Source organism: Labrus mixtus, chromosome 13 (genome assembly GCF_963584025.1).
Source record: "Labrus mixtus chromosome 13, fLabMix1.1, whole genome shotgun sequence".
Classification (NCBI taxonomy): Eukaryota; Metazoa; Chordata; class Actinopteri; order Labriformes; family Labridae; genus Labrus; species Labrus mixtus.
Genome location: NC_083624.1, coordinates 21,241,310 through 21,268,796, shown reverse-complemented (window position 1 = coordinate 21,268,796; position 27,487 = coordinate 21,241,310). Strand labels below are relative to the sequence as shown.

The window sequence follows — 27,487 nt, the reverse complement described above, 5'->3', positions numbered from 1 at the left end:
AACCTCTCATCTGTTGAAACGAGCATTTCTTTCACTGAAATCTCAGCGCTGCTTTTGCACTTTCCAAGCTTTTTAACCTTTATTGTGAGCTCCAGCGGTGGAAACTCGTAGATGTGAAACTGCCACAGATAGGATTCACAGAAGAAAGAAAATTGACCGGTTGTTCTTCAAAATAAAAGCACTACTTTTCATTTCTGTCCGTCTTGGTAAATGACTGATATATCCTGTCCACAGTGTTTGCTTAAGATGATCCCAAAACACATTAAACGTTTTCACAAATGCACACGTAGACACTGTTCCACTTTTGTGGTCCAGAATACTAACTAAACCTCATATATATTCGACCTCTATGACATTATGTCAGACAAAAAGTCTGAGAGAGACAGAGACATGTAGGCTACAATTAGTGGAATTGAACATGTGGTTATTAGCAGGTTATCACTTTAATAATAATAATAATAATAATAATAAGACATTTAATTTGTAACGCACTTTACATTTTTGCAAAAAAATCTCAAAGTGCTACAGGAAGAAAAATAAAATAGAAATCAAAACAAATTTGAACTTTCAGTTCAGACATTTCTCAGGGTTCTTAAGTTAAGTCTAAAGTCCAATAGAAAGACAGATGTGCTCTGATGCCATTATCATAATTCAGTGTGACTGTTGGCCCTTTTTTTGTTTAGAAATTACACGATGCCATGATGGGTCGTGGAGATTAAAATAAAGTTTATTAATGTGTAGATGCTCCTCTATTAACGTTTATTTATTTATTTGTATTTTTTATTGGCGTTTAACTAACTTTTGGGAAGGCTCAGAGAAGGGTTTTACTTTGAAGACAATACCGGAAGTGCGATATTCCCGCGGAGGGTAGCTTGACGGCCAGTGAACAGAGGCGAGGCCCCTTTTCGCCATTCTGCTCCTCGGTAAGCGTTACATCCTGGACCGGACAACATCTGGACTTCTGCTACAGAAGCGAGACAACACTTGGCTTGTCCAGGACAGAGGGGAGCGATGCTCGGCGTCACCGAAATGACGAATGGGTGAGTGAGAAGTGTAAAAGTGTTTTTATCTCAAAGACACTTTTGCCTGTTATGTTGGGAAGTTGACATTTTCTCCCTGAAAAAAAAACGCAGCCTGGATATGTTCCATTCTCTCATGGGATAGGAAAACATTAGTCGTGACAAACTCATTTAAGAGTCTGCAACATTAATGTAGCGTTTTGTTTATTAACACAGCTGATGTCCATTGCTTAAATGGGTTTATTTTTATCACCGAAACTTAAAGTAGGCCCAGACTGCCCACACACTTCTATGTATTTAATTTAGGTTGTAGGCTGGAGCTACAGTCTCAACTTGGTCACTTACACTGCTCTCTTGCGCCCTCTACTGGATTATTGATGGAAGCTTTCAGCGAACTCAATGATGTACTGAAAAAGAGTCATTTGAAAACATGAAGCATAATGTAGGCATGCAGATTATATTAAGTAAATTATATTATTGTTAGTAACACAACAAACATATATTTTACTGTTTTTGCTAGGCTATGACTAGGTTATAATTACCTAATTCATTTGAAAGCAAAAGTAAGAGACACCTTTATTCAATTTTTGTTTTGTGTTTTTTAAACTGCAGGAGTGATAAAGCTTTAAAATTCTGTGCAGTTGTTGTAGCCACGCTTACTCTCACATGTACATCGCTTTGGACAAATAATAAATGAATTGCAGATTTGCAGAATGTTGGATTGGAAAAAGCAGGTTTTTTAATTAAGGCCTACCTGGCATGTTATAAATAGTAATTGAGTAACAGACAGATTCAATAGCCTATTGTTAGCATGAATTTGAAGAGGCCAAAGACTCAATTTGAAATAGTTGCCATGTCCTTTGTATGCCTTTTTTTTAACTGTAAAAAATAAAAAGACACTATCTACTCTAATGATTATCTTAGTTCAAGCTCATAGAGGTTTACTACTAGGCATACACAGAATGGTAAGCTCCATGATATCGGATTACAACAATAGTAAATCTGCAACAGATCTCATTTGGTTAATGAATGACCAATGTGGTAATTTAGCCTCAGAGCCATGGTCAAAGTGACTAAATAACACATGTGAGAGTTCCTGATTCTGAAAAGAGCACCACAACAAATGAATGCTTCAGGTTTTCTGTAGAGATCTTCTAAGTCGCGTATCTGATACAAAACAATTGTGAAAATCAACATCCAGCATCTCAACTTTGAGAGAATCATCGACTGTGATATTGTCACTTTGCTTTGAACACACAAACTACACAGTTTCAATGATTTAAAATAAAAACAGAGCCAACACTCAAATTAGACAAAAGCGATAAAGCAATGTAACATAAGGTTTCAGGATATTCCATTTTCTGCAGCTCAACCTCCTCCCTGCACAGGAATGTCCACACAAACGCACTGGACAGTAGTTATTGCCTTCTAAACCACTTCCTGACCATCCGCTCCCCGGGGATTGCCTTCCAGAGCAGTATTTCTTTCCACCAGTGTGACTACTGCTGTGTGCACTGCCCAATAAATGATGGCCTGGGATGAATCTGGCTTTTATGAAGCACTCTGGACTCTAAAAGCTGTGAGAGGGCGAGTCTCTTAAAGGCCTGCGGATTGCTGCATTCCCCAAGCATTACTTTTAAGATCTGATCCCACTCTGTGTTGATACAACTCGAGCTTAGAGGAGCGACGCAGGCTCCAGTGTGGGCTTGTCCTTGTTTGGAAGAGTGTTGAACTTGGGTGATGTAGGATTTGGACTGGATGTGTACCGACTTGACGCACGTGGTGGTGTGGAGGAATGTGAGTGTGTATCATTACTCACACATACTGTTTGAGTTCAGGAAGTATGGATCAACGTACTGTGCAATATCTGCCTACAGCAGTTCCTCCATGGTACAGTGTGTGTGTGTGTGTGTGTGTGTGTGTGTGTGTGTGTGTGTGTGTGTGTGTGTGTGTGTGCGTATGTAAATAGACAATGTGATGCAACAACTGCAGATATTTTGTCGTATCTTTATGTTAATTCTGCTCTTTGCACTTGTTTCACACACTGTGGTCCCCAGTTTTCCACCAATGAGTCAAAATACATTCAATTTGAAATGTTGAGTGTTGCACAACAAATTGGGTATTATTTCTGTTTGCTTTGTTCTGATCTAAAAATGTTTTTTTTTGTTTTTTCTGATTTAAATTACATTTATTATTCTTTTAACCGCAGAAATCTACCTTGCTGTAATTGCTGGGAGAATGAGTTGTGTCTGTATCAGGCTGGAGAATCAACTTAATGTTGCAGGCCTGTGAGAACTGCTTGATTATCCATTTGGCTCCCTTGTTTTCTCTACGACACCTTTGATCTCCCTGAACCTCTCCTCCTGCTCCTCACACCCCACCTCCATCCTGATGCTGTCTGAAGAGACAACCACACTTTGAGATTTTGTGCTGCCTTTACATCCAAACATCACACACACACACACACACACACACACACACACACACACACACACACACACACATTGACACAGCAAACAGGAAGTCATGTGGCCATGTAGGCACAGATAACAGCAGGAGGAGTGTTTTCAGTGACAGCAGAGGGACTTTAGCAACAGCTTACATTTCCTCACAGCAGTTTGTCACCAAACATTGGTAAGATGAATGTTTTATCTCTCTTATTACAGTTTGTAAGTATTGTAGCATCAGCGTTTATGTTAGATGCACACAGTCTGGTGTTTCTCTGTTTATAGAGCTGTACATGGTCTAACACCTCAAGGTGCCATTGTATATTGTCTAAGGTGCTCTGCTTGCTGAAAATGAGATCTTTACATCAGAGAGAGAGTGATGCAGTTCTTACATACGTGTTAAAAATGGAGAATCGGGTGCAACACAATTAGAACACGGGGAAGATAATATTCAGTATGTAATCTACATTTTCTAAAGGCTATATGTGTTGCTGATTTAAGTAACAAATAGTTATCCTGCTGTGCATTTGTTTTAAAATTGTAATCATGAGCGTGCGTTAGATTTTCGGCGACACCACTGAAAATAGCTGTAATAGCAGAGTTGTCCACACGGTGGCAGTGCACTCATGTGTCAAATAGCGCCTTTCTGGATGTTCAGAAAATGTCTGCTCAGTATTAGCCCGAAAGGAGGGTGTGTGTGTGTGTGTGTGTGTGTGTGTGTGTGTGTGTGTGTGTGTGTGTGTGTGTGTGTGTGTGTGTGTGTGTGTGTGTGTGTGTGTGTGTGTGTGTGTGTGTGTGTGTGTGTGTGTGTGTGTGTGTGTGTGTGTGTGTGTGTGTGTGTGTGTGTGTGTGCGTGCGTGCGTGCGTGCGTGCGCGACAGCTCTACACATATTTTTTGGCTGAATGCAACTCCAATTGCAAACACAGGACTGGCTTTTAAATCTCACAGTGATTGTAGTCCTATAATTCCTTACACAGTGTTTGTACTTACACAGAGCAGATGACATTAGTGTATTGTCACTTTTACTGGACACACCCTTTAAGATTGAAATTGTTTAAAATATCCCTTTACAGTTATTTTTTAGGGTAAATTCAAACCCCAAATAAAGTGGGCTGTAAGTGAGTTGTACACAGATGTGGATCCTTAAACTGTGATTCATCATTAATAATCGTGAACAGTGCACACTCAGACATGTCAAAGAACTGCTGAGACAGCTTCCACTACACTCTGACATTATCACATCTGCTACCTGTAAGGATGTGAAGCTGATGTTGAAGTTCAACATTCACGTTGTATGCTCTCACTTTGTGTGTGTGTGTGTGTGTGTGTGTGTGTGTGTGTGTGTGTGTGTGAGTGTGAGTGTGAGTGTGTGTGTCAAACGTGTGGAATGCTGCACAGGTCAAGGCAAGCTGCTGAAGGTGGTCTCTTCATCAGGCATGTGACTGTCTGCACACAGGAGAGACACGGTTTGTGTCAGCCGTTAGGCCCCGCCCACAGCCAGGTTAAACCGTCTGATACGGTGGTGTTTGATAAATGGTATATAAGATAACAAACACAGTCAACCTAAACAAGCCAGTAGTAGAGCACAAATCAGTTTGCATGTTGCTGCAGTTTGAGCTCTTGTTTACATCTGTTTCTTCTTTGGTGGCTTGTTTACTATGGTCGTTTGGTTTTTCCTTCTCGAACCACCAAATCTTTCTCCTGCCTCCATGACATCACAGCTTCTTGTTTTGTTTTTTTTGTTTTGTTTTTTAACCACACATGTTTAAGGGAGACTTTCAGCTCCATCTGAAAATGTACATCTGTTGTGGTTTGTGTCTGTTTGGGAGGATCTCTTGTTCCCACATTGTGATGAATTATTCATAGAATGACATTTTCCCCCTTTTTCAACAGTTTGTTGTTGCTGCTGGAAAAGTAATCCCACAGTTTACAAAAGAGGAACCGAAATGCAGTTGATTCTTGAAACTTGGAAATGAAGCTTAGACGTTGTCGGATAGTGCAGCTTAATGCACATTTATTTTTCAATCCACGTGTGATATATTCTTCTTTTCTAATTTAGAGTATTGGGAAGTATGTTATTGTTGGTTTTAGTATGAGTGAAACAGATCTCAAACAACCCCACTGGGGGGGATTGGTGTGGGACAGTGTGTTTCCTCTGTTGTTCGATGCTCTCTGTTCCTTCTCAGCCTTTCTTTTCAAACACAGCAGTGAGACAAGTAGGAGGTAAATAGAGTCAGCGGGGGTAAAGGCCAGAAAGGGGAATGGCTCTCTCTTGCTCTGCGACTCTCCCTTTCCTCTCTTTTACCTGCTGCAGGAGGGGAAGGTGGAGCGAGAAGTGGCTGATAGGTGTGCAGGCAGGGAAACCACACCTCTGTATGAGCGCGAGCCTTGGAGGTGTGTCTGAGCGAGCGACATCGACTCAAGACTTTTAAGTCTTCAGGGATAAAGAATTAACACTTCTTCTTGACACGATCGCAATCCGTGTGGACTGAGTGCTCGCAGCGGACGAGGGGTGGAAGGGAAGGAAGGAAGGAAGGAAGGAAGGGGGAGAGTGGCGAAGAGGAGATGAACTCTTTGAGGCTGAAAGAGTTGTCAAACTCAGACTTGTACAGGCGAAGACAGGAGAGACCAGACAGTTATGGAAGTGTGGCCGGGGATGGCCTCAGGTGAGTTTACCTTTGTGAAGCTGTCAGATTTCTGTTCTTCTGGTGCCTTAAACTCACATTGTACATTATGTCAAGGGTAGTTTTTCCTTCCACCTTTTATTAGACAGCACTTACATTTAACTGAAACTGACCTGCACTATTTTGGTTTAAAGTGATGTTGGTAGTTTTGCAGAAAAAACAAACATGAAAGATAGATAAAAAATAGAATTGGTTTGAAAACTTGCCAATGTTTGTATACTTGTTAGAGTGTCTAGCTGTTAGAATATTTAGTGAAAATATGTTGTGTTTGGTATGCAAACATATTAACCCTCACCTAGTTCATTGGTACTTATTTTTCTCATTTTCCCAAAGTAAGTTGTTGCCTTTTTGAAGGCTTCTTTCACTTGTGTAATGTCGATTTTTTTTTAAAATGTCTTTTGGGTTGGTTAAGTTATCATCGGCATATCTACAGTTTTGTTCTGCATGGTCTGATTGACCCTGTCTTACATGATCAGTCAGGTATTGACTCCAAACAGGCTCATTGTGTTGCAACAGAACCTGAATCATTACCAAAGAAAACTGAAGTGAAAAGTGGTTTTGTGTGTGTGTCTTGTGCTGACAAGGAGAGATAAGGTGAGATGTGCTGGTGTGTTTGATCAGCAAACACTGCAGCTGATGGTTGAATTCCTCTAAGATGTGAGATCAGCAGTGATAGACAACGCCGTGTATGTGCAGAGATCATTTCACACCAACAATAAATCAGCTATGGATCATTTTTCTACCTTTCAAACATAAATATTCCTCTGTGTTTGTGTGTGTGTGTGTGTGCATGCGTGCGTGTGTGTATGTGTGTCTGTTCCTAAAGTGATGAGAGGAATGTGAAGAATGTGGAATGAAAGAGGGCGCTCTCTCTTTGAGATGTACAGAAGTCAAACACTTGAAGCCTCCCTCTTTGTCATGTAATGCAGTTTGGTGTCAGAAGGGTTTAATATCATTGTTTTCACGCCTTGCAGTCTTTATGAGCTCTATGTATCATTTAATTAAATGTGGATTATATCACATTATATCTGACTGAACAGGGAGGGAAGCAGTGAACTTGTTTACACCTGGTATTCAGATGTATAGTGAACCTATCACTAGTGGAAAACTCAAGTATGGCTGTTCACATCTAACATTACTTTGGTGTCTCCACACGTGTTTATGTGACACGTTAAAAAGTCATGCACTAATAGTTTAGAATCAAACACTGAGTTCTCTAACTGGTATATGGGTACGAAGATTGTGGATACAAACATTGCATATAGTCACAAGAAATGTACATGGACAGAGATAAAAAGGATAAAATCATTCAAATACATCTCAGTTATATGCTAAAAGGAACGGTTAGAAGTGCTAGTGTTTAATAGAAAAGATTTAGTTTATTCCTTATTGGTAAAATTGAGATTTAGTGATGATTTTCTGTGATCTAGTATGCTGCTGAGTGAGATTATCTGTGATCGATTGCTTTTGTCTCCACCCACATACCCAGGAGAATACGCTGGGGTTTTCCTCATTCTACTAAATGCTCTTGATGAGAAAAAGAAAACAGAATCACTCACAGTGAACTAAATACTTCTTCACAAAAATATTGTCAGTTAAGTGGAACTTTTTTTGTATGTAAATATAAAACCCATAAAAAGTTTATTCTTTAAAAAAAAACCTTTGCTCACTGTAATGAAATGAAGAACTGCAAGCAGAAAGCTTCATATCTGCTTACTTCAACATTAATAAAGAGCTGATACCAAAACGAAAGCACACCTTGTTTTTCAAACACTTGAATGGGCTGTGTGTGTTCCAGACTGTCTGTGGAGGTGAGGAGAACAGGACTCTTGACCGCTGCCGGTCAAAACTGGTATCAGGAACAAGCAGTGCATAACAAAGGAAATGTTAGTCATAAATGATGTTTGCACGGTCACTGAATCAGTGTGTGCTACGAAGTGTTCCGTGCAGACGTGTGTTTGCGTGTGTATGCTTGCTCTTTGCCTTGCCAAATGATTTTGCCCCAGCAGCCCTCATGTCCCTGTTGCCGTGGTTGATGTTGACACAGCGTGTGATGAGGACTGCTGGAAGGGTGTGTTTGATATATGTTTCTTCAACCAGAACCTGCCTTTTCTTTTCAGACAGGTTGAGAGTCAAGGCTGTTGCTTGGTCCTTCATTTATTATTTATGTTCTCAAAGTTATAGTAAATGTGAAATGTGCCACAAATACCGTGACACAAATGTATCATTATTGCTCATTCGTGTGCAGTATTTATCTGCCATCAAATTCTGCAGAAAACGTTTGGTTTTCCTATCTTTCCTTTATTTCTCCATCTTAATACAAATACATTTACAGATGATACATTTAAATTAAAGAGAAATACTTGTTGGTTAATGTCTGGGTAAAACATTTCTGACTGTAACAGCCCACACTGAGTGTTTAGAATGACTTTTGTAGATTATATACACAAAACACCCTCGGTTAAAAAAAACTCTAGCTTTTCTCTCTAGTGGCTTCAGAGGTCATTTAATTATTTAATATTTCCCACGTCATTTTCTAAGTTGTCACCATGGGTGACCTTACCTTTGACCCCTCTGGTGACCCCGTAAGGAAGTCTCTAAATCCTATCCCCACAGAGGGAACACACCAGAGACACTTTGTCGGCTGCTGACAGTTGCTGAAGCCATTTTTAAGCTCAGGTTGACATTCATGTGGCTACTCACATTCTCTCTCTCTCTCTCTCTCTCTCTCTATCTCTCTCTATCTCTCTCTCTCTCTATCTTTCTCTCTTTCTCTCTTTCTCTCTCTCTGCTGAGGTTGTCAAAATGTTTACACATTTTCATACAATTCTCTGTTATTTTAATGGGGATAGTATCAAAAATGTACCAAAGCTTAAAAAAAACTACAGATTCTATTTAATTTTAACCCAAAGCTGTTAGAAGAGAAGAGGTTGGAGCACTGTCTGAATTGCACAAATACAATACATTTTCTGATATTTGGGGACTTCTATGTTTGCTGCTGTGGTTTAGACAGGTATCAATATAATTTGGTTTTTATAGTATCACATCCAAATGTAAAATTCTGGTATTGTGACGATAACTCATCTATCTAGAATCAACAACTTGAAATGGTTTTTTTAACTCAGATATCTGATCATTCCTTCTTCCTACTGTTTAAAGTTTAATATTTAACATATTGTGGTCCAAATAGTGTCTTGTATTCCTATAACATCATGTTAGTACAGTTCTTCCAAGACAGAATCACATGCTGCTTAATCCGTTGTGAGTTTAGGATGCTGCAGACGCCATGAACAAATCCACTGCCTGTCTGAGTTTTAGGCGTGCACACTCGTAACAGCTGTAGTCAGGGGCATTAGGCTTTCAGGTTGTCTGTCCATCTCTCTGACCAATCCCCCAAAATGAATTATTACATGTGATGGAAATTTCTTCACATTTGGTGGATTCCGTCTACTTCACAGCAATGCCAATTGGGAAACTTGTTACACCCGGTTTAATTGTATTCTCTGCTTCATTAGAGAGACCGGCACCATCAGCATTGTGACTTCACTTTGTATAAAATGTCTTCATATTCAAATGCTTTTTACATTTTGATGCTCAAATTGAATTATTCCTAAACCAATTATCAGCCGTGCACATTCATGTTAACCGAGAAGAGTTGAAGTTCTCATGTTAGGGTGGAACTCTCTGCAGCAAGAGTGTAATCTTAAGGAAAGATTACGTGTTTCCTGTTAAGCACCCACCCTCTGTCCATTGTGCCCCAGTCACTCAGCACTGGTTCCCAGTGGAGAACATTCCCAATGGCTTGAGCTAAGGTGACTTTTCTGCAGTTGTTGTTCTGGTTTTGGAAACGCTTTAAATAGTGCCCATTCAAAATGCATTGTGTCATTCGTTTCAGAAAGCAGACATTCCTTAGATGGCGATTGAAAAATGTAAACAGGCTCAAAAGCAACACTTCACTGGTGTTTAGAGGACAGAATCATAGAATGACAGTTTTTGTTTCTTACACTTAAATGAAGGAGAAAAAAAAAGAGAATTCATGACTTTGGCTATTAGATGCAGTTTGGCAGTCAGGTTTAGAGGAGGCAGAGTTGGCCCCTGCTATGTATACAAACCATCTCTCTCTCTCACACACACACACACACACACACACACACACACACACACACACACACACACACACACACACACACACAGACACAGAACAGCAGCTGCCAGCACCTAGTTTGGAGCTGAGGCTCCACTGGCTGTCTATTTGTAGAATGATGGAGTCATGTAGAAGACTGTTTTATGAAGGAACTCTTAAGATACCTTTCAGCTGGGTACACACACACACACACACACACATAAATAAACACACACACAAACATAAACACACAGGCATACACATAGTTCAAGGACATTTTACCCTTTTTAAACGTTGTAATAGTTACAAATCCAAAAGTTCTGAATGATGAGCACATCTGTTCTCCAATCCAGCGTGAAAATGTCGTCTCCCTGAAGGGCTGGTTTTATGTTGTTTGATGGTTTGTCATTAAGTGATCATTAATTTGGGCCAGTTGAGTTTTTGCCACATAAAGAGCTATCATTTACCCAGAGGAGACACTGATTCATTGGTTTGAGGCTTAGGCCAATATGGGAATTTTAAGGACCCATTAATGCATTTTATAATTGTAGCTCTGGGGAAACTCCAGAGGGATGTTTAAAGCTTTGGTACAAGCCGTTCACTTGACAGACTCTGAGTATATACATGCCATGTTTACATCATCATGGTCAGGGAAAAAAAACGAGTAGTCCTGTAACAGTCAGAGTTTATCAGAAGGGGAGCTAATGTATTTGGTAATTGGTGAAACCAACCAATAAGGGGAGGAGCAGTTGGAATCCGTTGTTTAGATATCCTCAATTTAAACCAGCTCAAAGTCAGATTTCAGCCAACAAACAGCATAGCAGTCCTCACGTTAGGATAGGTTCAATATCGGGCTCCTATTTCCTCTCCTCTATATTTGTCTAAACAAACTGTTGCGTAATGCCTTGCTCCAGTGCATTTTGCAATCCCTGAAATAAACAGAAAGTCATTATCTATTCTGTTCAAATGTAGGTTTCTCCCGTCATGAGCCTTTTTTTTTTTTTGCTTTTCTGTGTGACATTTCGACTTTGCGCAATATTGAGTTGGAGCCACGTTGTTACATCTACCAGAGGGCTGAGAGCTCCAGCTGTTTAACACACATAAACATAGACTGATGGAAAGAGTTGATATTTTTCTGTGACTGCAGCTAATAGGAATGCAAAACATTTATCAGTAAAAAAAAAAAAAAATCAGCTAAAGGCATTGTGTGATTGTGTGTATATGTGTTTGTGTGATGGCACATTGACCTCTGGTTTGACAGGCGACAGGGTGGGCTCTTTAATGTCAGTAACCTTCCCCAAGAATAGACAGCAGGGGTGACAGGAGGGGGGGGGGGACTAAGTGTGTTGGTGTGTGTGTGGGAGAGAGGAGGAGGAGAGAGAGAGAAAAAAAAGGGTTGATGTGGGAATGAGAGAAAGCGGGACTGAGTGTGTGTGAGTGAGAAAGTGGGAGAGTACTCCCAGTGCAGTCTGATCAGTGTTACGGTCTCCGTCTCACTATGTGGATTACAGCTCCCACTGCTTGCTGGATTGCCATTCCCATTACTGGGAACGTAAACTGAACGAGAGCAGAGGATTTCTACTCAAGTGTTTTGATTTTGACAGCAGTGACTTCAACTCCAAGTGTGAGGAGGACTTTTACATTTGATTAGGACTGCTGCAGATGATAAGGGAGATGAATGGCCGTGCCTTGCCTCCGTCGATACCTGAGGATGGAGAAGCCCCAGACCATGTAACTCATGGGGAAATGAACGGATACCACCAGAGGATTCGGGATGGGGATGGGGGAGAGGCTGAGGTCCCGGTGTCAAAGTCCCAGAGACGAAAGAGTGATGTCAAAGTCTATAAGGAGTTTTGTGATTTTTATGCTCGCTTGTAAGTATACCGTTTTGAAAGATGGGGCTTAGAGCATTACAGTTATGTAGGCTGGCCCGCCTGATACTGTAAGCCTTTTAAGGGGGGGAAAAATTAAGTTTTCCTAATGTGGTCTTTAATCAATACCAACTGGTGTTTCATTATTATTACTTGTTTTATGGGTGTGATGTCTCAACAGAGAAATCCTTGTGGAGTGGTAATAAAACACTGAGCAGCAACTCTTTAAAGGATCTGCTGACCCACCAAAAGACTGTTGATTTGTACGCCTCTAACAGGGGGAAAAAACATTTCTAATTGCCATCATTCTTGTAAAATCCCTTTCTCTTTAACGCCTAACTGTAAAAATGTGTAACTGTGTGTCCGGGGGGAAACTGGATAAGGAGTCATGGTTTGATTACCTGACTTGGTTTATGGCTGTGATAAGTAGATGATTTCTTCCTCCATCACAATGTTTTGGTCAATGACGAACATATGAAAATATGAAATAGTGCAGGTAGGTTAGGTTGTGGTTGTGGGTGTTAAGGACTCTGGTCTGCTCATACACGGACATGGCATTAGTGTATGTGCTCTGAGCTTACTGTAGTGGTACAGAATGTTTGGAATTCTGATATTTTAGTAGCTGGCTTTACCAGCCGGTTTGATGTGCTTAAGCTGCCTTCTGTGCCATGTTTGTGCAGGGAGAGCTCTGGGTGCTACAGCGGGGAGTGCACAGGAAGGGCTATCTTTGTGCCAAGGGGGGAGTTGTTATGCAAAGTAGAATATGCCAACTGGCATTCCAAGTATGTGTGCATGACGGACAGGAAGGCTAAATATACAGACTTTATTTCTGACTTATCTGGTCTCATTACAGGTTGCACTAAAACATGGTTGAGGGTGACCCGCAGGTTTGTAAAGGGTCATTTTGAACCATGGAGTGTTCTTTCTTAGTATAGGAGTGAAAATAGGTCAAAATTAGAGGAAGGTATAGAACTCAGCGTGGACATGCTACAGCAGCCATCATTGGTTGAATGTATATGAGATAAATTAAGAGCCCTATCGGTCATGGAAGGAAGACTGGTATTTAAAAATATCAAGTTTTTTCTTAATTAATTTTTTGGGGATTGATAACAATAAGGCATATCCTATTTGATATCATCATCATCATTTGAAAAAGAAAAATCAGAAGAACAAAATTAGATGAAGTTTTCATGTCATACACCTACATATATGGCAACCATTCATTTAAACCCTGTATACTGTAACGCAGATTAAAGACTAGAACGTGCTGTTTGAAGCTTCCATATAGACATCACTAGATTCACTACTTTTGTGATCATAAAGTGTGGATTCCTGCATTGTGCTCCCTCTAAGAATACATTTTGACAAATGGTTATTTTTCAGATATTTTACCAGCATTTTAACCATTTCCCTACTTTTACCTTCTTTCACTCTTTCACCTACTTTACCCTCTTGTTGACCTCTTTACTATAGGGGTGGCTGTGGCTTAGTGGTAGTCAGTCGTCTCCTAATCGTAAGGTTGGCAGATCGATCACAGCTCCTGCAGCTTTGGGCACTGAACCCCAAATTTACACCTGAGTGTCATAGCCACGAATGTGTATGAATGAGATAAGTAAATAAGGATGGGCACTTCACTTAGCAACCTCTGTCATGAGTAAATGAACATGTGTGGGGGTGTATTAAGTGTGTGTAAAAGCACTTTCTGTGGACATAAGTCCATAAAGCACCATACATGTACAGTCCATTTACCATTACTTACTGACAGTGGATTGCTCTGTATGATTTTCACATTGGCGGACACTTTTTGGGCCTTTTTGCCTTTGGATGTAGACATTTAGATGAAACACAGGACAGCTGAAGAGAGAGAGGAAATGTGGAGAGCAGAGAGTGAGTTGACATGCAGAAAGAGCTGGGAGTCAGACTTTGTCTTGCCAACTGAGACCCATTATTATTTAGTATTCTTCCTTTACATTACATTGTCCTCATTGTCTATTACCGGTACATAAAATCAACCCCTGGTATGTAATCACCTTCTCACAGCTTAACATGCTCCAAAGGAGATTGTACTCAATTTTAACAAGCGTGTAAAGGACGGTCCAAAGTATTGTAGTGATGAGTTAAACTTTTACATTTTAACAAAGGCAGTCTATAACTAAAGGCTGCAGTGCTGCTACATTCTCTTTTACCATGGATTCAAAGCTCAGTGTTTGGTGTTACTGTTTACTTGACAGTTTGCAGATTGTGTGAAGCTGGTGAAGGATCATGTCCTTCATACTACATCAGCGACTCCCTCACACTAACTTGTCCGTCCTTAATGTCCTAAATCATCACCACTGCATTGAAATGAATATTTTTTTTAACTATGCGGTTTTAGCCCCACAGCTGCTTATAAGCGTGTCTCTCCTTCACACAGGGCGCTGGAGGCAGATAGGAGGGTGGAAATGCCTAAGGGATGTATCATTTCCTCCCTTAAAGCCTTTGGACAGGGCAGGGCTGTCAGTGTGTCTGATATCAGGCCAAACAGGGTATATAGAACAATATGTATTTGATAAGTCTGTGAGGAGTGGACCCAGATGGAAGCTGAGCGTAATCCCACATCTTCTTCCCTCAATTCGCCTTTTTTTTTAAAGAATATAACTCTCAACAATGTCTTTAGTGCAGATCATAAAAAAAAAAAATGTCTTGTTAAAGATAGTTTAAATGACAGCATTGAATAAAATCCCAAAAATCTGAATGGATGAGCAGTGTGTCTAGGAGTTTGCAGAACTCTCGTTCATTCCCAAATTGCTCTAACTAAGTTTATATGAACAGAATCCATCACTCCAAAAAAATCCTACACAGTCTTGTTTGTGTGTCCGTGTTGCCTGGATACGCGTTGGTATTCTGACCTTTCAAACAAAGTCGAGGAGCCAGGAAGGTCCCTCCATTCTCTCTCGACTTTCTTTTTTTCTCTTCAACATCTTTGTCTGCAACAGCTTCCCATTAACTTCCAAAAACAGTTGTTTTCCTGGACATTGTAGCATTCATGATGAACTTTGCTCTTGTTGTTGTTTCATTATGATGATCTGATCATGGATGCAGCTCGGGGTTTAATTCAGTTCAAAATTCTGACAGAAGAAGGTTTGGATAGCCATTTCCTAAAACAAACCATGAGATGATGAAGTTTTGTCCACTGGATAGATTTTGCCTTCCCGTATTCATCCATACCACTCATCACACTCGGTTTCCCCTACAATAATACCGTTTTAAAACATCCTTTTAAATAGAGTTATTTCAGGCTGATCAGATTTGTTTGTTTGTTTTATTTTGAAATACTTTATTAATCCCCGAGGGGAAATTTGGGTTTTTACACTCTGTTATTTAGGGACATGCTTCTCACACATAGAGGTCCAATCATCAAACCGTGAGCAGTATTCAGACAATGGCATCACTTATTTAAATGAGCAGAACCATATTTCACAACTATGAAGAAATGTTTCTTACATGTTTCCAGTTTGAACACGAGGAGAAAACACCAGAGTCTGGTCCGTGTTGTGTTTTCAGGTGTGAGTGGTTCAAGATGTAAAGGCAGAGGATTGTCATTTCAAAAATAGCCATTGACAGTCAAGTGTCCTTTAAGTTATGTTTCATTCTAACCTCTGTCATACATGTAAGTTACTTTTTTTAATTTTAACATCTGCTTGTCTGGAATAACTCGTAAATTTGATGGTGAGCATAACAAGGGTCATAAATAATCACTTTTCTAAGAAACACTGAGGCAGGTTTTTGGGTGTGACCGTATGTGTGCTGCAGGTTCTGGCACCAGCACCTCATATAAAAGTTAGTAGCCTGGGGCCCCTCCCCAGTGATGTATTACAGTCACTTTTTGCAAGGAGGTAAAACAAAATAGGATTGATTAATGAGGGGGCGGGGTTTGTTTCATATGTCATTTTAACTCTACAACGTCAGTACATAGGTCTGTTCTTCAGCCTTTGTCAGTCCAGTCAGTGTGTCCCATGTCTGTGTACACACACCTCACTTGTACTGCTGCTGAGCCCAGCAGTGCACACAGTAACTTGAGCTTCATTCTCCAAAGACAACATGTAGTTTTCCCACCTCGTAGCGCCCCCACACCCTGATAAGCAGAGCCAAAATAAACCTTCAACACAGATATTGTGTGTACGTTTTCAACTCTCCTAACCTTTTACGTCACATTTCTCCCACCCTCCTGTCCTTTCTCTTTGAGTTAAGATCTTCTGGAACTTTAAATGACTTCTTGGATATTTCTAAGAAAATATGTCTTACAAAAAAATACATTCAAACTGAAATATGGACTTTTTTTTTTCAAGTAGTGTTGTAGTCAAGACCACACTAACCAAGAGCAAGACATACCTGAGACCAGAGTGCTCCGAGGCCGAGACATTCAGGGACAGGGATCGAGACCCAGTCAAGACCAGGACCATAAATATCACTGAAAAATCATCATGTTGTGTGCACGGGCGTGTCACTCACATGATTTGAAGTTATTTGTTCTTTTAGAAAAGGGCATTTTTCTTTTCTAATCACAGTAATGACAAGGACAAATAGCATTTCGGTGGAGGTCTTGACCGGTCTTAAGTTAAAAGCGGAGTCCGCCCAGTCTGAGATCGAGACAAGGCTGAGTAAAAATTCTTTTGATTCCGAGACGAGACCTTCAAAAAGTGGTCTTGAGACCAAGACTGATTTTGAGTACGACAACACTCATAACAAGATATATAACTGCTTCAATAATAATCAGACTCATGTGATTTGACATGTTGAAGTAATGTTTTAACAAGCTGCAAACAGTAAAGAATTTGAACCATTTCATAAGTTGATCATAATTTTAATAGTAACTATAATTCAGAGTTCAGAATAATTCATGTATCTGTATTTTTATATTCAAATAAATACAGTAATTATTCATTGTACTAAATCTTAATAACATTGTAATAAATGTCAGTTTATGCTCTTGTATATTGGTTGAAATACGTTTTTTTATAAATATTGCATTTCCTGCTTCATAACTGAAATAATGAATGTGTTGAAATAACCATGTTACTCTCTGATCCTGATTGTGACGTCTCTGTCTTCTCAGCAACATGGCCAATGCTCTGGCCAACGCCATGTGCGAGCGCTGCAAGAGTGGTTTCGCCCCGGCGGAGAAGATCGTGAACAGCAACGGGGAGCTTTACCACGAACAGTGCTTTGTGTGTGCCCAGTGTTTCCAGCAGTTCCCTGAGGGACTCTTCTATGAGGTACCCGTTTTCTACACCAGTGTCTTCTTGGTGTTTCTTTGATTATCCAGTGAAAATAGAAAGTGTAGTCAGTCAGTCAAGATTTTAACACTAAGGGAAAAGATTGCAGTGAGCACATAAGATCACTTTCTACAAACCATACAGTAAAGGTGAATACACAGTGAACATTACACCATGCCTGAATCAATAAGAAGGCTACAAAATGTATAGATCCTTTTGTCTGAAATGATAAATATAATCATTTTAAGACTTTTTCGTAAACTTTAAATTAAAATAAAATGGCCACATAACTGCTGGTGGTTCTCTATTACAACCTCATCATCACTGTTTAGAAGAGATTCCTTAAACAAAGAGTCTAACCACATGGTCCTGTTGATGTGAATAAAGAGAGAGGCATTGAATTATTAAAAAACCCCTTCCAGTAAGCTGTGTGTTTACCAGCTTTGACACAAGGCCAGGTGTTTCTCCGGTCGGCCCCAGGGAACCCGATGCTCCTCTGTTTAGTCAGTGTTTCAAAGAGAAGGTGTCTCTCACACTACAGTCAATATAAAAGCCATAAGCCATGACATTGACTCATTCTCCAGGGTAATGCTTTTACAGGTTGCCATAAATAAACAGTAAGCTGCTCATTACCCACCCCTCTGTGCTCAGCAGTATAAACATGTTTAGATAAGGGAGTGGGGTTCGAAATGGAAAGATGATTCTTGCTTTTTAATGACCCTGAGCCTATAGGTGTCAACACTGAATATTCAGGGGAAATGTTCTTATCACTATAGTCTATTTCCTTCTTTTTCTTTTTTATTCTTGTAAGATGAAGTTTTAGAACATCAATGGTTTTTTTTTAAATATCTTTTTCAAATTAAATCATAATAAAATGTTGGTTGAGAAACTCCATGACTCACTTTGTAGTGAAGAGATTCATTGACGTATTATGTCAATAATTGGCACGGTGATAAAATTGTCACACAAAGAACTATTATTGTTCGCGACGTAGAAATGGGATTGTCTTTGATATTACACAAAATGTTTGCAGAGAGAGAATGTGACGCCATGCTGCACTGATGACTGTGAGGATTAGCACTGAGTTTGTACAGCACAGCTTGCAGACCCAGGATCACATGGGGACTCGTGACATTGGACATGTGATTCAGATATTAAAGCCCACATCTGCATTTTGTCGCTGCACAATCCCACAGAGGGAAAGATAAGATAAAGAAAACTCCCTTGCCTAATAAAGCAGGTCAACGGTTTTTATTATTTTTGAATGATTCAGGCCTGCTTCTCCAAAATGCTCTAGTTTTCATCGAGCTTTCAGCACAGCCTGGAGGGCTTTCCTAAATGTCCCCTTTGCTTTCTACCTTTGACAGAAGTGTGTTAATATTGCTGAGTAATGTTTAAGAGCTGCTAGAAAACGGTATCAGCCTTTTTTCCCCCTCCTGTCCCTCAACTGTCTGCTCTTCTTTGATTGGACGTCTTACTGACAGAAGGAACGTCTTTGTAGAATCATTCAAAAAGGTTACTGACTGACTCATAGTTTTATCAGAATAACACGATCAGGTTGCCAACATTATGCTTACAAACATGTTGTTTTATTTGCGGAGTAGTGCAGAATTGTTTCATTTCTTGTTCATTGTTTGGATGTTCATCTGTGTGGTTTTACAGCTGTGTACTGTATTGTTTTAATTTTTTGGACAGTTTGAAGGCAGGAAATACTGTGAGCATGACTTCCAGATGCTGTTCGCTCCCTGCTGCCACCAGTGCGGTAAGTACAAGAACTGCAGTAACATAAATACCAAATATCCATCTTCTGCACCTGACTCTGCCTGTTCAGACTCCCGCTGCGGTGCTACTTAGAGGAAATGCTCTTCACACGATCAATATCTGTGTGACTGTTTGCTCAAGCGTTCCGTAATCCCTCCATTTTCCTCCAGGTGAGTTCATCATCGGTCGTGTGATCAAGGCTATGAACAACAGCTGGCATCCAGACTGTTTCTGCTGTGATATCTGCCAGGCTGTGCTCGCCGACGTTGGATTTGTCAAGAATGCTGGAAGGTCAGTTCCTGTTACTCAGCTTTGTTTTTTTTTTTTTTTAATTTTTCATTTCCTCTTATAATCTGGTCCTCACTCTCTCATCAGGCACCTGTGTCGTCCATGTCACAACCGAGAGAAAGCTCGTGGCCTCGGCAAGTACATCTGTCAGAAGTGTCACGCCATCATCGAGGAGCAGCCTCTCCTTTTCAAGAATGACCCCTACCACCCGGATCATTTCAACTGCAACAACTGCGGGTAAACATGCACATACAAACACACCTGGCCAGCTCTGTCAGTCTCACACACAGACTGCATGAAAAGTAGATTGGTTTGTTTTGGAAGCCTCGGGTCCATTTTCGACTGCAATCATAACTAGAAGTGACTATATGTGGATTAGAGGGAGAGTGGAAATCTCCATTCTGATTTACAGGTCTTTATGGCTGTGACTTGTCAATCAGATTAGCCAGATCATAATTTATCCCCCTTTATCAACAAATAAACTCTAAATGGGACCATGATTTTCCAAACACTTGAAACTGGGTTAAGACTATAAAATCTAAAAAATAAACAAACCAAGAAACAAGAAAGAGGTAGAGTCAGTTTCTCATCAGTTTTTATACCGTTGGACTTTGTTTTATACACAGTGGAGTCTCCCCCTGCTGGTCAATACAAAGAATGCACGTTTCCACATCGACTTAACTTTTGAAGTTCACATCCACTACTTCTACAGCCGATGGTCTCACAGAATATTCAGAGCATGAAAACAAAGGGAGGACTGTATGCTACAAGCCAGCAAGATGCATTATGTTGAATTCAGTCCTGAAAACACGACAGACTTTCAAATAGAGATCTTATAATTCCATGCAAACTACAACTTACTTTTTACGCAGTCACAATGCTGCCAGGTGTATGAGCGCTTTGATTCTTAAATCTAATGAATGTGAATGTTAAGAGATAGAAGAGACCGATTAGACATGATTATCAAAACATAAATATGTGTTGTAACTTCACTGATAAAACCGTCATGAATCTGTATGGCGATCCAAATAATGAAAAGTACATAGACACTGCACATTTATAACCAATACTGGAAAAATGCTGCATTTTTTTGTTATGCGTCTTTTGCATTTGTGAATTAGACCTTGAAGTGAAGCAGATCGCAGATAGCTTCAATCTATTCTTAGTGAATCAGTCCTTCAATCTGCAACAAACTAAGGACCAAAGAGTGCTCTCTGGTGGACAAACTTTATTACTGTATGTACACATATGTCGTGTGATTTAACTTAGTGAGTGTCTCATGCTATCTCATAAAAAATCTCTTGCTTTTCACTTGTATTATATTTACATTTTTAACCTCTGACTATACAGAGTGTTATTTTTTCAACCGATTTTGTAACATAGTCAAAATCAGTATTTTTGACATTCTGGAAGAAGTACACCTCTGTTGTTTGGTTGGATAACTTCAGATTGATTAGTTTGGCTATTGTGGAAAATGTTTACGTGGCTTGCATTTGCTTTAATGTACGTTACATGAGTGAAAGTCAAGCTGGTCTATCTAGTTTAATTTGATTCTCTCCGCAGTAAGGAGCTGACAGCTGATGCCAGGGAGCTGAAGGGGGAGCTCTACTGCCTGCCCTGCCATGACAAGATGGGTGTCCCCATCTGCGGTGCCTGTAGGAGACCCATCGAGGGCCGTGTGGTTAACGCTATGGGCAAGCAGTGGCATGTGGAGGTGCGATGTTACGCTGTTAACTTTTGTTGCAAGTTACCTGAAGCTTAAGAAAGGATGAACTCTCAAATTGAAAAATGTTTTTATATGTTTGGTATTGTCAGCCAGAGTAGTTGAGGACATATTTTACATTTGAAATGTGCATATTTCTGTTTCGTTTAATAGACCTAAATTGTAATTTACTTGAAAAAATTTGATCCATAAGAAAAGGGGGAAAAAAACTCAGGAAGTTTCAGGATTACTTGTCTATAGCTTGATATTGTTGCCCCAGTTATTTTTCTCTCTGTCTTTACATCAATAATTAATACATTCCATATTTGTGTCTCAGTCTTTCACCAGTCTTATATTCACAGTTCTGTTCAAGCTGCTCCATCTCTGAGCTGGGAAAGTCTCTGTTTGCATTCTGTCTGTTTTTTTCTTGTATTCTCTTTGATGTCATATCGCATCCTATCTCCATCTCTTCTCCTGTATATTCATTTTTTATTGTCATTTTCTGGTGTTCCCCGCTCCACATGTAGCATCATGTGTGCACTGTGTGCGAGCGCCCGTTTCAGGGCCACCCGTTTTATGAGCGAGGTGGTCGAGCCTATTGTGAGAGACACTTTGACATGGTGAGGGGATTATGGATCGGCCTGACGTTGACTGCTGCCCATGTCTCACTTGTCCCTGCATAACTAGAATCTCCCAGCTTCCCTACACTGGTTACACTAACTTTTAGCTTTACCAGTTAGTTTCTGTCTGTTTGACCAGCTCTTTGGAGCATGATATCTATGTATTTAAGGTATAAAAACAATCACTATCTGCAGACATTCATCTTTTATTTGGCTTTTACAGTCTAAAATGTGATGATTCTGCACTGTTAAACTCATCACTTATGTCTTATATCACAGACACATGACATAGACAGAGGGCTTAAATAGGCATTACCAGAAAAGTGTACATTCCCTTTTAATATTTGTTATGTCCTACCATTACTTACTCATGTATCTGTTTGAAGAGTGAGTACACCCTCTAGAGCTCACTCTTCAGACCTCCCTCCCTACTCTCTGGTGGAGGAAGTTAGAGGATATCTGGACTAAACTGATCTGCTTGTGGTCTGATCTTGTAATGTTTGTGATAATGGACTGACTGACAGCTGTGCTAACCATGTGTGCTTGCCTGTGGGTCTGTTTTCAGCATTTTGTGTGTGCTAAGTGTGAGAAACCCTTCCTTGGACACCGTCACTACGAGCGCAAGGGTCTGGCTTACTGTGAAACACACTACAACCAGGTAACACTCAAAAGTATCAGAATCATTCATTTTTTAATATCTGAACCATGGCAACCGACTGGGTCCATGCATTTCACCAAGGCTGCTAAAATATGAAGTGACAATGGGGAGTTGGATATGTAGAAAGGGGCCAAGATAGTATGCTACAAAACTCTGTTAATACCTGCAATACAATTTCTGTCAAATGAGAACATTTACAGGCCTATGTGATTGACCATAAATGCAGCATTATGGCCACAGGGGCTGCTTGTCCAAAGGCAAGGCAAGCAACTGCTTGGGGCCCCAGACCAGTAGGGGCCCCTGAGGGCTTACAAACCTTGACCAAACCTCTTGCCCTTCTCAGCGTTTGCATGCATTATTGCTGTGAAAACAAAAGTTTGTCAATGAAAGTCAACAAAGAAAAATGAAGAGAAATTAGCTGTCTATAGGAAAGAAAAAGGAAAAAAGAGGAAGAGGAGTAAGCGTTGGCTGGCAGACATAATGGTGATGAGGGCCCGAACAGACTCTTAAATCACTACTGATTATTATTTGATTGTCACTTTTAATCACAACAATTGGTGGAATGTGATAATGATTAATAAATACAAAATCAAAGAAAAACTAAGCAGTAAAATATAAATTTTTTGTACCTTAAAAATTGAAATTGACTTCTAAAATCCACTGTCACTATTTTGCTGAACCCTTATTTAGTTGATGTAATAGCGCCACCTAGTGTTGGAGTATTGCAGTAATTTTTATCCCACACAACACTTCAGCTTCTAAGGAAGTTTACAAAACGTGTTGCCTCTGAAGTCTGTGCTTGATAGCATGTTTTTTTCTAAGGAGGCGTGTTGTATGAACCATGATAAAGAACGCCAGTTTTGAAAAGTGTTACATTATTACATTACATCTTAAGACGTGGTATTGCATCACTCACTCTCTGTTTGTCTTTCCTCGTCTCACCTAGCTGTTTGGAGATGTTTGTTACCACTGCAATCGTGTTATCGAAGGAGATGGTGAGAAATGTTCTTTTGATATGTCACTCATTAAATGTGCCGCCCTGTTAACGTCTTTTTTTTTTTTTTAAACAATGTTCCTCTCTTTCACACATCAATTGCTTTAGTGTCATCTCGTTACTGTCTCCTTTGGAAATTAGATTCTGAATTTATGAATTGATGATCAGATTAAACCACAGTCATCTGACGGTATTCCTTCTATTTTTCCAGTGGTGTCTGCCCTCAACAAGGCGTGGTGTGTCAACTGTTTTGCCTGCTCTACCTGCAACACCAAGCTCACCCTCAAGTAAGTGATAAACAGGCCTAACGTTACAGCACACTAACATTAATAATATAACTGTGTAGGGGGATTGATCAACACATTTTAGTTAGCCTAGCTCTCTCTTTGCTTGTCATTATTCTCTTTTAAATCTAGCTTGTTAACTGTCTGTAATTCCAATCCTGTTCATTTCTGATTTTTAAGCTTTACACTTATAATTCTCTGTCTCTGTGGGATACTTTCTTTCTTTACCCCTCCTTCCTTTTATCATCCCTCTTCTTTGAGCTCTTACTACCTTCTCCTGCTCCCCTTTACCTTCCGCTGTGCTCTCTACGATCTCTTTCTTCTCCCTGTTCTTGTCACTCATATGTCTTTCCTCTCCTCCTGTCTCACTGTCCTTCCTCTTCTCTTCCATAACCCCCCGCCTCCTTTCCCCTCTTCGCTGCTCTGGCAGGGAAAAGTTTGTGGAGGTGGATCTGAAGCCGGTGTGTAAGCACTGCTATGAACGCCTGCCGGACGACATGAAACGCCGGCTTGCAAAGCGGGAACGCGACTCAAAAGAGAAGAAAAAGAAATTGATACCCATGTGTCTGTGATCCTCTATTTCTCCTTTCTTCTCACTTCCACTGTTCTTCCTTTGGTCAGTTTCCATCTTCCTTTCTTTTTGTTTCTGCTCTTTTGTTGTTTCATTGTCATCAGATTTCAAACATTCTTTATGTCACTTTTATTTCCTCATCTCACAGTTACATTTGGTTCATTTTACTTTGTGCACTGTGTAAGTGTACTCAGGACACCTCACACTGGCTTTAGTACATGACCACTTCTAAGCCAGGGACACTCGTCGCTATTTAGACGTCTACTCTGGTAACCCCTGCTATGCAAACAGGAAAAGCAGTTCAATCACATGGTAGAGGGTATGCGTTGTCTTCTGGGTCTCCCTGCCTGTCTGCATATAAAGGCTAAAGCTTTAATCACTTCCGGCAGCTTTCTAGCTGCTGGAGGTACTGAGGTCTCAACAGGTTTGACACGTGCCCTGGTGTTGCCGGTGATTATCTGCTTTGGAAGGGAATGGCGTACAGGGCAGATGGAGAAAAAGGTTTAGTGGATGTCGAAGTAGGGGCATTTATGCTGAAAACTATCAAAGAGCACAATTTACAACAGCCAGGAGGATACATTTCACAATCTGTAATGTAAAGCTAAACACAGGGATAGGCAGTCTTGGGATAAATAGTTGTTTTAATTTAGACAGTAGCCCATGAAGAAAATCTGAAAAAAGATTATGTTTCAGGAGCTACAGAAAAGACTAAAGAAAATGATGTTTTTTTTCTCATAGTGTGCAAAGGAGACAATGACTACATTCATTTAGAAGGGAACATTTGGCATAACAGCTTAGGTACAAATCTGTTCAGTTGACAATGGCAATGATTCAAAGCATCCATCCACAAGGTTCATGTTTGATCACATAGTTTTGTTGTTTTCATTTTTTGCGCAACACATGCACGTCATCTATCAATTCATATTCGGTTTGAGAAGTGATTTTTAAGGATATGATATGTATGACTGATAATGTATGAGTGTGTTGATGACATTTAACCTCCAACCTGTAACAATGGCTTTGACTCTTTCTCCCACAGGAACAAGTTTGTGGAGTTTGACATGAAGCCAGTGTGCAAGAAGTGCTATGAGAAGTTCCCGCTGGAGCTGAAGAAGAGACTGAAGAAGCTGTCTGAAACTGTTGCACGAAAGTAACCACACAGTTGAGATGTCATGTGTCTGGAATGTACCAAACCATATGATGACTTGTGTGTTTTGTATGAAGTGGTGGGTGGAAACGATCATGTTTTATTTTCAGTACAACACTCCATATTTTTTTTCCTTTTACTTACAGATAATCTTTTCATGGGCCTCAAGCTGACAGATTGTTGGTGTGTCTATCATTATGTTTAACATTAACCTGTTCAGTGCCTTTTGGCTCAAATACTGCACTGTATACTTTTCACAAGCTTGCCTTATTTCATCACGTAAACTTAACCAAAACACAGATGTTGGTGGGCCTGTATTTCAAAATATGTATGTGCTTTAAAACAACATGAAAATGAGAGAATAAAAAGTGTATCTCCAAGCTATAAATGTGCTTGCATACATGCGCCATGATGCCAAGCAACGTGTCCTGTGTTTGACTAATGTTACTTACTCCTGTAAAATTATTGATTAAATCCAAAGAAAGTTGAAGACAATATGGTTATTTCGAATGTGTATAGCATCTCTATTGTATTCTTTCCCACCAACTTACCGTTTTATATATTATTATATTATTATTTTCTTGAATTTATGCGCAATACTTTTCTTTTGAGCTCTATCAAGCAGATTATTGTATGTTTTTTTTCTTTGAAATCTTACTTTGGTTTCTTTAATGCTACATTATTGCTCTCAACCGTTACATGTATCCTGTTGGATTACCTTTTTATGTTGTATGCATTTCATGTGTGAAACCATCTGTACACTGGTGTTAACATATATAGCTGGAGCCAAGCTCCCTCTTTCAATATAATGCAATCTAGTACAACAGCCCTGGAATAGAAAGCAAGTTTATAATGTTCCACTTTTGTTTCATCTGCTGCCATTAACAGTTAATAACAGAGAATTATAAATACATTTAAAGGTATCCAGTGCACGTTTAAGAAATACCTTTGACACATTGTCAACTAACACTGATGATTAAAATGTTCACTTTGACAGGGTTTACTGCATGGCAACTGTTAACTCTTGTTTGTTACAACATGACGCCTTGTGACATGTGCAACGACCGGATGTGGGAGTAATGTTAGATGTTGAACATGTGTCTCTGCTGTTTGTAATCCAGAGAAAGCGATCCTCTTAAAGAGGTTTACCGACTTCCTCAAGGCTCAGACCTCTTAGAAAATAAAGCCAACTGTTGTAAATGAGAGAGAATAATTTCCATTCTGAAATAAAGTTTCACTCAAGCAGTATTTTATCATAACATTTCAGCCTTTAACACAGTGGTCAAGAAGAGAAAGACATTCCATGCTACCATGGGAATAAGAAGTCCAATGTTACTTCAGTGAATTTCATTGCTGTATGCCAAAATATTTAACATGTCATGTCACACTATCCACTGGACTGTTGTGAAGCAGAACTTCAGCTCCACTAAAAATAGTTCAGTGGATATTTTTATTTGATATCCTAGTACCTAGATGACTGCAATGCCTCCACACAAAACGACATTGCCCTTATACTGTACTCACAATGCTTGTCAAAAGACAGTATTTATTCATTTCATGTTAACACTCAAAGTGCTGTTTTTTTTAAATATATCTGTGAAAGGCTGTCTACTCATCTGAATAAATATATATTCAATCCCACCTGTGTGCATGTAGAAATGTTTTTGTTTGATAACTTCTCATCTATCTTTGACATGACATCACTTGCATGCTTTGAATGTACAAGTGTCGATAAGTGTCGTTTGGTACAGCTCTTACACCTAAACTAACAAAAAAAACCTGGGTTTAATAACTATTGTAGTTGAAAATAGAGAATTAATCTTCCAAAAGCCATGTCTATGCAGAATCGCAAAATACAAAAAAAATAGGTTTCATGGCTGTTTTATTAGTTGTATAAATGATAATTATATTATTGCTGTTTGAATTATACAACTGTTCAAGACAGACTTTACACCCCTGCTGGCCCACGCCTTTCAAAAGACAGTGCGTCATCGTGCGTCACACTGACTATTCGTTTTTATTGGTTAAGGATCCCGATTCAAGAAGGTACACAACCCACGTG

General features: G+C 39.8%; 1 protein-coding gene across 6 annotated transcripts; it reads left to right on the top strand.

Moving 5' to 3' along the window:
- The first annotated feature begins 879 nt into the window (after nucleotides 1-879).
- Nucleotides 880-27,066, top strand: LOC132987234 (LIM and senescent cell antigen-like-containing domain protein 1). Of its 6 annotated transcripts, none has more exons than XM_061054149.1 (11): nucleotides 880-1,040; nucleotides 17,241-17,400; nucleotides 19,096-19,162; nucleotides 19,332-19,452; nucleotides 19,537-19,686; nucleotides 21,013-21,163; nucleotides 22,337-22,429; nucleotides 23,376-23,424; nucleotides 23,635-23,710; nucleotides 24,138-24,323; nucleotides 25,318-27,066. In XM_061054149.1, exons 1-10 carry the CDS (start codon nucleotides 1,012-1,014, stop codon nucleotides 24,277-24,279), a joined length of 1,038 nt encoding a protein of 345 aa, XP_060910132.1. In that variant the 5' UTR covers nucleotides 880-1,011; the 3' UTR covers nucleotides 24,280-24,323; nucleotides 25,318-27,066. The 6 variants fall into 6 exon arrangements, with proteins under 6 accessions (XP_060910132.1, XP_060910133.1, XP_060910131.1 ...); XM_061054150.1 differs by lacking the exon at nucleotides 880-1,040 and adding an exon at nucleotides 3,550-3,653; XM_061054148.1 differs by lacking the exon at nucleotides 880-1,040 and adding an exon at nucleotides 5,739-6,133.
- The last annotated feature ends 421 nt before the right edge of the window (nucleotides 27,067-27,487 follow it).